Genomic DNA, 11,709 nt, shown 5'->3' with positions numbered 1-11,709 from the left:
AAACAATGGTATGGTTAAAAATGGCATCAATCTGAACAGCTCCTATTATTTAAATCCTTCCTCCATAAGATTTTTATTTTATTGGGTGCATGCATTATATTTATTTGGGTAATCCAAATTATGAGTTGATAATAATTATTTTTTGTTTTTTGGGTTAAGTATCACCTCAATATTGACAGGGTTTATAACAAATCTCTATTGACGGGTGAAATTTGAGCCACAGTAAGACGTTTTTTTTTTCACTAAGTTCGAATAAAATTTGAGAACACTATTCAGAATGCACCTCCGGATCTCATTTTGAACCGGCTTGAGATGCTCAAAATTTGAGCAAGATCTCACGAATTTGTGAACCGAGTAGAATTCCAATTCGTCATAAACCACTACAGATCGAAGTATCATAGGCTCATCATTACTAATGTTTCTTAACATATATACACATTCCTCTCCTCCAATGTTAATTTAACAATCCTATCATTTCACTGCAAAATGTCAAATTCTGAGTAGTCAATCCTGCATTCTTTGAGAAATATACCATTCCCAAGAGTCAGATCAAGCAAGCAACATGGCTTTGCTGCTTATTACACACAAGTGGTTCAATTATAAACACTGAACAAGGTCGATCACTCTCATTCGTAACAAGGCTGATCTGATTCATACTTTCACAGTGCCCGACTTTCTGAATATATGCTCACAACACTCGACAAGCCTGCACCGTCTTCAGAACCCATAAGCTCGATCTGGCCTTCCGCTTCTTCCGATCACATTTCATCAGAAGAGCAGCGATACATAACATTACCCTGCAGATAAGCTCAAGAAAAACGAAAGGGAAGGGAAAGGGGCAACGAGTGGAGTACACCTGAGGTACTTGTACTCGACTCCCTTAAGCTGTACATGCGATCTCTTCGCGCCAAACCAAGTTGAGTTCAAACGCGCAGGATCAGTAGCTCCATAGCTGGACCTCGCCATCGTTGTCGTCTTCGCCGCCACCTACGGCAGGATCACCGGCCATTGGAGGCGGGTCAATGAGCATCCCTTGCGCCATGTCGAGGTAGCCCTGCATCCCCAAGTCCAGCCCATCGTCCATGACCTCGTAGTACGGGTGGGAGGCGAACTGTTCGGCGTTCGAATTAGTGGCGCCCGATGCGGCGGCTGCCACCTCGGTGGCCGCATTGCTCTCATCTGGTGGCGGCCGGAATGCCTCGGCCGCCTCAGCCGCCGCCCTCCGTATGTCGTCGTGGCTTGCGCCGATGGGCGGGACGCGGAGGCGCCTCGGCGAGTCGGCGAAGTTGAGGCAGGCGGCGCGGCCGCGGAGCGCGAGCGCGGCGACGTCGTGCGCGCGCGCCGCCATCTCTGCTGTCTCGAACGTCCCGAGCCATATCCGCTGCTTGCCGAGCGGCTCGCGCACCTCGCACACCCACCTCCCGGGGTTCCTCCGGCGCACGCCCTTGAACACGGGGTGCCGCGTCTCCTTGAACTTGGTCCGCCCCGCTCGCCGCTTGGGCGGCGCCGACGACACCGTCATGTAGGCGGAGGAGCCGTCGTCGGCGTCGGCCGCCACCGGCGACGGCGTCCCCGACGAGTAGTCGCTGCTGAGCGCAGTAGAAACGTCCATGCCTAAACACGAGTAAGCGAGCGAGGTTGATCCGGTTTGAATTCTGGAGGGAAAGGTGGTGGCGGGCGGGGGCTATATAGTTTAGCGCGTGGAGAGGGACGTGGGCCGCGTTAACTGTATCTACGCGGTGTGGCACGAGAGGCGCCAGCCAGGTAGCAGCAGCGCGCGCGACCTGCCGGGTCGGGAGCCTCTGGCCTGGGCTCGAGACGGGGCCGGCGGGCGCTACGTTAATTGGGTCGGAACCAGCTGGAGCTCGCGGGGTGGCGATAGGGACCCGCGGGACGCGCAGGCATGGGACGGAAGTGGGCCGCTCTGGGCTCTCTCATCTCCTCTCTTGTGGCCGGTGGGGCTCCCATCTCGCGCTCCTCTCGTTGTCTCGTGGGACGGCGACGCTATGTTGAAAAGGGGACTCGGATGTGTCTGTGTTGAGTGTGACTGTGACGGCCGGAGAAGGCGATGTCGCGTAGTATCTCTCCAAGTGGGCAGTTTGATGCGCACTCGCCCGGCTTGCATCTTGCGAGACGGGTTGGATTGTCTGTGAAACGCAGTCCCAATAGCTTGTTAGCAAATAAAAGATTATTTATGAGTAAAACTTATATATATAATATATAAGTAAATGTTGTAAAATAAACAGCGATAAAAAACAATCAAATTTAAGCTTTAAAATTCAAATATTAACTTATAAGCATAAGCCAATCAATAAGACCCGTCCATATATAAGCCATACCATTTGTTTTCCTTTTTTTTTAAGGCAGAGCAATGCGTACCATCTTTGAATCCTACCATCTGCAACTCAAACTTGATCAATGTTAACAGGATGGGAATACTTGATGATTGTTTTTCTTAACAGTGTCAACCCGTAGAATCAAATTATAGAATTGGACCCTATCATATTTTACAAAATGCATAGTTTTATATAAAATCTGCAATCATATATATACTTTCTATATATGAGTACATGCTAAAGTTCAACATGAACGAAAGCCACATCCATACCCGCTAAATTGTTATATCTTAAAACCCATGCAAACATATCACATTATCTATATTTTTTTATTACATTCTAAAACTCAATATACAAGCACGTCAAATCATCATCCACATATCAATTTTCATAATATTTTTTTTATATAGCTACCTTTATTTTTATAATATTTAACATTTATTTATTTATGTACTAGAAAAATGTCCGTGCGTTGTAACGGGTGAAGTCTATTTTAATCTTATTATTGTTATATGGTTTAGTTAAGATGGAATTTACTTTGGGAGTTCGCTTGGATATATATATTATTAGAAAATCATGAGCTGCAGTTAGGAGTCCGATCGTCTCAAGTTAGCATGAAAGTTTTTTTTAAACAGATTTCTTATATGATTCGTTATGTATTATTAAAAGTGAACGATCTTGAAAACCGACTCAAATACGGATATGTATTTTCAAAAGCAAACGAACTTAAAAACCGACTCATACACGGATGACGTACCAAAATACCGACAAAAACATCTTCAATTTTTATAATAGTGGAGATTTTGCAACAACGCGCTGAACATCACTTAATATTTCTATATAGTTTAAACCAAAAGCTCAACATGCATTGAGCCATATCACTTCTAAAACAAGGAAATATTAGATTATTTCCATGCTTGTTTACCCCATCCATTATTGATATCTTAGTTATTTCCCATTAACTACTTATATACTTAGCATTCATAGATAAAAAAAACCCACCACAAGACAGCACAATATCCTTTTTTTTACAAATGTGGATGGTGCTTTGACAATTCTATCGATGTTTGAGATCGCGACTACGGTATTTGGATGATATGGGTATCATTGGTAACATGGTATATGTGAGATTGAGGTAAAAGAGATGGAGGCATGGATTTTTATACAGGTTCGGACCCCTTATCCTCTTATCTGACAGGTAATAGCCCTACATCCTGTTAGTCGAAACCGGTGTTGCTCTTATTCATCTAAATCACACAAGTACAATATTTGGGATAACCTATCACAAAGCTATATCACCTTAATTTTGTCTAGCCTTTGTATTATCTACCAATGGTGCAAATCGTTCATATTTCATCGTTAAATAAATCTCCCTTCTCTTATAAAGTTACACGTCTTAAATAAATCTTGCATCATTGAAGGATCTATGTAAGAAGAATGTTTACAAAGCAAATACATATTTATTTTGTATCTCCTTTTTACTTATTAACATATAATTTTCCTATATATAGGCCATAGCAACTCTTGAAATTTTATTTCATGTAATAAATTGTAGAAACAATTAAGCCTATAATATTGATTCAACAAATTCAATTGACATATTGTAAATTTGAGTAGACTTATTCATATTATTTTAAATCCACCTTAATTTTAAAAATATGCTTATATAGGATCGGCATCCGATCTAATTAGGATATCATGATCTTTTTGGCTTGGTAGGGTAGCAACAATGAACATAATAGGCGCTGCCACAAAGGATCGCACTCCACGGTTATAGGGCAGTTATGTTGGACTTGGTCTTGGGGTGCCAATTGTGATGGACAGGGACTTGCATATATATATTTTCTGCTGTCTGGCTCCACTTCTCCAGAGCTGGATCTGGTTTTAGGTTCTTTGCAACTGGATAAATGGCGACCGTTGGTTTGGCAGTTAGGTGGCCAGCGTATTGAATGATACTATACGGTACTATGGATTTGCTACAGCTAAACTCGAGCTCTTTATTTTAATCTTGATGGAGACACCTCTACATGTGTATTTTTGGTCCCAGAGCACGAAAGTTTCTAGAGCAGCCCAGCTTAAAATACACTCTCAATTCCACAAAAGACTAATCTAACGGATTCGTTGTACCTCCTTCAACCCAAAAATATCCAATCATAACTATGAATCTGGACACATAACTAGAGTTTGTCTTTTCTTTTTTTTTTAACATAGTAGTACTAGAATGCGTCACATCTAATACGTTAGTTTTTTATGTGATGGAGGAAGTACGCAATATCTCTTTATTACTACCTCCGTCTTAAAATAAATGCAGTCATGAGTTTCCGTGTTCAACTTTAATCATCCGTCTTATTTGATTTTTTTATGATTAGTATTTTTATTGTTAATGAAATATAAAACATGAGTAGATTTTATGCGTGACTTGTATTTTTCTAGTTTTCCAAAAAAAACTAAATAAGAATGACGATTAAAGTTGGACGCGAAAACTCGTGGCTACGCTTATTTTAGGACGGAGGGAGTACATGGAGTACTCCCTCCGTCCCAAATAAAAAGGCAACCTAGGTGGGGATTTGACCTCACACAAATTCGTTGTCCTAGGTGGTGTAAAATCATCATCACCTAGGTTGCCTTTTTTTTTTTGACGGAGGGAGTACTCCTGTCGTGTATGGTTGATTGGGTGATGATTGTGATAATTCCATCATGGAGTGCAGAGCAGAACTATATGATATAAGTAGTTGCTTATTACTTATTGCTTTGAGTCGTTGTTTGTAATGTTTGATCATTCGTCTTATTTAAAAAATTAGGAATTATTATTTATTTTATTTGTGATTTTCTTAAGACTTATCCTTTTTATATTTGCACTATTTTTTAAATAAAATAAATAGTTAAACGTTGAAAGAAAAAGTTAAAGCTACATAAATCATGGGACGTAGGTAGTACTATACAACCGAGCCGATGGAGTGAGGGACTATTGGACTGAAGGAGTATTTCTTGGGCTACGCTTTGTAAAAGCGTCGGTCCTTAGCCTACTCTGGTAACTCAAGGCCCAGCTCAACTACATAAGATATTGGGCCATGATTTTTGGGTCCGATCTTATACTTTGGAAAAAGTGCACCGGAGGTCCCTGAACTTGTCACCGAGATACGAAAACATCCTCAACCGCAAAACCAGATATATGGGGTCCCTTAACTATACAAAACCGGTCACCTGAGGTCTTTCGGTGGTTTTGACCCCGGTTTTGGTCTACGTGACGGCTGAGTCAGCGTGGGACCCACGTGGGCCCCACCTGTCAGCGTGCCACGTCAACTCTCTCTTTCCCATTCTTTTTGCTCTTCTTTTTTTTTTCACTTCTCTTTGCCGCGGGGAAGGAACGGGCGGCGGCGAGCGGGGCTGAGCGGCGGCCGGAAAAGCGTGCGAGCGTGCGGCCGCCGTCTACGTGGAGCGGAGGCGCGGGGCGACGGTAGCGACAGGCGGGCGAGCGAGCGACGGCCGGCGGATGGGGAGCGGCAACCAGTAGGCGGCGGTGACGGAGGCAGAGGCGGTGGAGGTGGCGCCCCCTAGCGGCAAGCATGGTGGTCGTCGGCGTCGGCCTTCCTCGCTTCTCCCGATGGTCGTCAGCGTCACCATGGTGGTCATCGGCGTCCTCCTCGGCTCCTCCTCCGCCGCCAGATCCTACCGCGGCATGGTGGCCAGCGTCCTCCACCTCCTTCCCCACCACATCGACGGTGTGCTCCGCTTCTCCCTCCCTTGCTAGCCGCCGGGACGACCCGCAGCGCCTGCCGCAACCTCCACGGCCACCTCCTGACCTGCCGCGAGCTCCGTGCCGACCTCGCTGACCGCCCCAGCAGCAGGCCGTGGAGGTAGCCGACGCCAGCCAGGTTCAACCCTCTAGCTGGTTCCGCTTCCCACTCCTGCTCCCGCTCCTGCCCGTGGCCGCGTCCGCCGGCCTGCTCGTGTTCCTGTCCGATGCGTCGGGGCACAAGACGCTACTGCTCGCACACCCAATCACGCGCCTCCTCGCCGCACTCCCCATCACCCCGACCCCGCGCCTCTCCACCACCGTCAGCCTCACCGCCGGCCCGACCTCAATCATCGCTGTCGTGGCCGGGGATGACCTCGTGTCCCCTTTCGCCATCAAGAACATCTCCGCTGTGGACGCCTGTGGACACTACGCGGCGGTGGCGGCGGCCACGGAGGTGGAGCAAGCAGCTGTGGCGCGTGGATGGAAGTGGCGCGGATGCCGCTGGAGGTGCACACGCAGTTCGCCGCGGCGGAGGGCGAGCGCGGGTTCGAGTGCGCGGCGCACTACAACTATGTCGTGCTCGCGCTACGTGGGCCCGTGGCCCAGGTGCCCACGAGCGCGCTCGTGTTCGACTCTCGTCGTCCTCGTGCATCATGGCGGCGCCGGCGGGACGGGAGGAAGAAGAGGCGGCACCGTGGCCGCACCGGGAGAGGAACCTGACCTCGTCACCCTCCTCAAGCTCCGCGAGGCACACCGCGCACTCGATGCCGTCGTCCTCCTCCTCCTTCGCAGCCGCCGCCACTGTGTTGCGGCTATACACCATGACCGGCAGCGACCGCAGCACCTCCGGGTCAACCCCTCCTCCCCTTCCACCGTCCCCGGTCCTCTCAGAGCGCTGCCGCTGCGGCCGCCCCTGCCGCCCACGCTCGCTGGAGAAAAGTGAAGAGAGAGAGAGAGTGGAGAAAGGGAGAGGAAGAGAGAGAGAGAGAGGGAGTGATGACGTGGCATGCTGCCAGATGGGTTCTACGCTGACTCAGCCGTCATGTAGACCAAAACTGGGTTCAAAACCACCGAAGGACCTCGGGTGACCGGTTTTGTATAGTTAAGGGATCCCATATATCTGGTTTTGTGGTTTGGGGACGTTTTCGTATCTCGGTGGCAAGTTCAGGGACCTCCGGTGCACTTTTTCCTTATTTTTTCGATAGGTCTAGAGCTCTAGACTTTCGATACTACACTTTCTCAGCTTCCCCAAAAGAACACCGGATTACAATTTTTTTCTCTTTCTTTTCAAAGGAGTTCCTTTTGCCTAGTTTCTTTGTCACAAATCGACCGAGCCCAAAAATATACTCCTGGTGTGTTATTCCTTTCTTCTAAACTTTAGATACTCCCACCGAATTCTTCATTTCTTCCACGGTGATCTAGGCCTTCGAAAGTGTGGCCATACATTAGGCTTAGGCGCTGTAGTGATACCAGACGCGAGTCAAAGATTACCAAGTACATTACTTCTGTGTTAACCTTGCCTCCCGACACGGAAAACAAAGCACACAATTATAGTGAGATTAATTAAGTATTAGCCTAAAAAACTTGAAAAATGGATTAATATGATTTTTTAAAGCATTTTATATAAAAAACTTTTATAAAAAATTCACCGTTAAACAGTTTGAAAAGCATGCGGGTAGAAAACGATGGAAATGAGTTGGAAAAGAGAGGAAAAGCGTGATTCAGTTTGTGAATACTCCCTCTATCCCAAATTATAGGGCGCCCACTTTGTAAAGAAAGTCAAACTCGATAGCTTTTGACTAATAATCATACTAACTATATCTATACTAAGGGTGTGTTTGAGGAGAAGGGGATTGAGAAGATTGGGAAGATACTCAAAACGAGGTGAGCTATTAGCTCATGATTAATTGAGTATTAACTATTTTAAATTTCAAAAATGGATTAATATGATTTTTTAAAGCAACTTTCCTATAGAAAATTTTTGCAAAAAACGCACCGTTTAGTAGTTTGGAAAATATGCACGCGGAAAACGAAACAAACAAACTCACTCTCTCACCCTCTCGAACGCTGCCTAAATAGTATTATGCATGTTATATCACTATATTCATATTTTAAAATACTTTCATGTGATGCTATTTTCATATTTGTTGGGATCATAGAAAGAAATAAAATAATATTCAAAGTACATTATTGAAGACCGTGTAAAAAATTTATAAGCCTTAAAATTTGGGACAGAGTGAGTAGATCCGTAAATGCATCTTGTATTTTTGCAATAAGGTTTTCAATGTCTCTTTATCTGAAGTACTGGTACATATTCGCACACGATCACCACCAAACAGGAGAGGTAGGGATGGCAGTGGGTCGGGTCGGGCACGGGTAGAGCGATTCCACGCCCGACCCGAGACCCACACGCCCATGCCCGACCCATGCCGCCAAGTCTTTCGAGCAAAACCCCATGCCCGATGGGTACGGGCATGCTCGATGGGTATCCACTAGATACCACATAATCTGAAAACAAAAGTATAATTTATGTTCAACACTTCTATAAATGCATAAATAACATGCACACACAAATACTAAAAACATCAATTTCAGATCTGGATCTGGCATAAGAAACATGCATACACAAATACTAACATCAATTTCAGATCTGGCATAAGATGAACATGCTACAAGGACGGAGACACAGAGTGGACGGGCTTGCCTGCGTGCACTGCCGCTTGCTCCCTCCCGTGCGCATGTGCGCCGCCGCGCCGCCGCCTGTGCGCCGCAGCTTGTGCGTCGCCGCCTGCGCTCCCTCCCATTTGTCGCGCCGGCGATGCGCAGCCCCCTCCAGTGAGCCGCGTCGACGACGCGCAGCCTCCTACCGTGCACTGCGCCGAGAGAGAGACGGGAGGGAGTGAGGAGTGAGGAGAGATTATGGTTAGGGTAATATATATATACCACTTGTATAAATGAGGATGGATATTAAACTATTGAAGGTTTAATGGATAATTGGACATACATGGGCTATAAGTTTTCGGGCCGGGCATGGGTTACCCACGGGTGAAATATGAAGCCCGATTGTGCCCACTAAGTTCGCGGATGACAGGTTGAGCGTGCTCACGGACAAAAGAATGTGCCCACGCCCGTGCCCATCGGGTTGGGTATCCGCGGATACCCGACTCCGTGGGCATTACTGCCATCGCTAAGGAGAGGCTTCAGGCTTGCGGTTGGCAAGATATATTCTTGTCCCAGGAAGTACATACCGCCTGCAAAGGCGCCACCTAGAGATGGCAACGGGGCCCCATAACCCGATACCCGATGGGTTTTTACTCTATTAGGAGTCAAATGTGTTTCAAATATTGAACCCATGGGTCTCTTATCGGGCAAAAACCTCACCCATCGGGTGAGGCGGGTCCTAAAACGTTCTCTACTCACCCGAACTTAACCCGTGGGTTAAAAATACCCATAGGCCGCAGCCCACAATAGGTGTGCAGCCGAAACCCCACGAACAACTCTAAGTATCTAACCCTAGGTATAAAAGGATCTCACATATTTCCTCTCCCTTGCTCCTTCTCTCTCCCCTGTTTGGGTGGCTAGCCGCCGCCCCCGCGACTCCCATCTACGCCAGCGTCGCCACGCGCCACCACCGAGCTCACTCGTGCCACCTGCGCCGCCGCACGCCAGCCCCGTGCTCGCTGCGCGCACTCCACCTGCGCTGTCGCGCCGCCGCACGTCACCCATGCCGCCGCATGCAGTAGGAGGCTAGGGGCCGCTCTCCGACTCGCCGAGGCAGGACCACAGGGCGCAGGTGGCTAGCTAGAGTTAGGACTTGGGGATTCTGTGGTGGGCTCGTGGCAGAGCCACTGAGGCTGCAGCCGCGTCGCCATCTCGCCTTCTTCAGCTTTCATACCCAAAAATTCCAGACACCTCCCTCTTCCCAACTCCACAGCAGCATGGCGATGGTCTTTGGATGCATTGTAGGATGGCTGGATGTATGTTGGAGTGGACTGCATGTCTGGCATCAGACTTATGAATTACCATTTGATTTGTTAATTTGTTGACCTTTTGATCCTAATTTGTAAAAATCACTGCTATGATGTGTTGTACATTTGTACTGCTGTCTGGTTGGGTTGTCTAATTGGATGGATTAGTGTGCAATTGTGCATAATTTGATCATCTCCAATGAGTATGGGTACCCAATGGGTACCCGTCACCCGTGCGGGTGTGGGTATGGGGGAATTTTTCACCCGTGAGCAGGTGTGGGTATTGGAGTGGGGACATTTGATTTCCATGGGTGTGGGTATGGGGTAAGCGAACCCGATGGGTACGCACCCGTTGCCATCTCTGCCGCCACCACATCAGAGAGTGCGAGACCATGACGAACAACTTGTAGGCCTAAAAGTGGTGGTGCATTGCATGCGCAATTATTGCTGGGCCGGAAGGCTAAGAAGGACATACTAGGAAAGGAATAAGGCCGCGTTAGGTCTCTTGTCATATATAACAATCTCTTAACTTACAAAACCAGATATCCTATATCCAAGATAGTATTATGCCCGGTTTTAGTTGACGTGGCAAGCTGAATCAGCGTGGGACTACGTGGATCCCACATGTCAGCGACCAATTATTTCTTCCTCCTCTCTCCACCTCTATTTGCTATTTTCTTTAGAGTGACGACCGATGGGGAAAAGGGCAGCGCGTGGCTGGCAAGAAGGAGTTGGGTAGCGGCGTCGAACCAGGGAAGTTGTTGGGAGGTGGGGAGCATCAGACAAGAACCTCGTCACGTCGCTGTCACTACTGGCGCGCACACAAGCCAAATGTGAGGTCAAGCTTGAACAAAATAAAAAGAGTACTACGGAGCATATACCTCGCAATAACGACGGTGGCGACGCCACTCTGTTGTTGCTCTTCTTGTCGACACTGATGTCATGACGCTTTGTATGTTATACCGACAATGCGATGTTGTCAGACTTGCGGTTGGGCGCCGACCGGTACTACACGTTATCTAACTGAGACGGGTCATCTGCACAAGATGGCAGGTGTTAATGCTAAAATTTGGTAAGATCTGAAGTCGTCATTGGTTTAGAGCTAGTATTAGCTTTAGAGTCTTGAAATTGGCATTGTTTGATATTGATACGTAATATTAAATGTAGACTTGATGGTTAAAGCATACATCGGCTAAAAGTCCGATGTAAAGATAATTTATCGGCTATAACTTTGATGTAAAGATAAATTGAGGGATGCATTATATTTGGTATTGTGATTGGAGGATATCGTCCGAACTCAATGTCAAGAGGGATCTAAATTAAACTTATTTCTCCAGAGAAAGGCCCGAATACGGCAATATGCCATACGTGCATTAATCTCTTCATGAACAAATCTATAAACTTAGCAAGAATAGTTGGTAACACGGCTGGTGCTCAAGGGTTTCAGCCTATCCGGTGATGTTGCACTCTCAGTGCTCGCGAGGCTTGAGTTCTTGATGGCCTCCGCGTGGTTAGTCTCAAGGGGGAAGGCCTCTCCAGCGCCATTCTCGACCTCTCGCCGCTCGCGAGGCTTGAGTTCTTGATGGCCTCCGCGTGCTTAGTCTCAATGGGGAGGTCCTCTCCAGCGCCATTCTCAACCTTCTCGCCACTCGCCAACCTCAAGCTG

General features: G+C 47.2%; 1 protein-coding gene across 1 annotated transcript; it reads right to left on the bottom strand.

The window, feature by feature from the left end:
* Positions 1 to 333: 333 nt before the first annotated feature.
* On the bottom strand, positions 334 to 1,641 carry LOC127763553 (dehydration-responsive element-binding protein 1G). Its single transcript, XM_052288291.1, has one exon. It carries the CDS (start codon positions 1,610 to 1,612, stop codon positions 938 to 940), a length of 675 nt encoding a protein of 224 aa, XP_052144251.1. The 5' UTR covers positions 1,613 to 1,641; the 3' UTR covers positions 334 to 937.
* Positions 1,642 to 11,709: the final 10,068 nt, after the last annotated feature.

Source organism: Oryza glaberrima, chromosome 2 (genome assembly GCF_000147395.1).
Source record: "Oryza glaberrima chromosome 2, OglaRS2, whole genome shotgun sequence".
NCBI classification, from domain to species: Eukaryota; Viridiplantae; Streptophyta; class Magnoliopsida; order Poales; family Poaceae; genus Oryza; species Oryza glaberrima.
Note: the sequence above shows the minus strand (reverse complement) of the source record. Positions and strands in the feature narration are given on the sequence as shown.

Excerpts from the sequence above, each read along its gene's own strand:
- LOC127763553 (XM_052288291.1), bottom strand. The coding sequence starts at position 1,612 with ATGGACGTTTCTACTGCGCTCAGCAGCGACTACTCGTCGGGGACGCCG.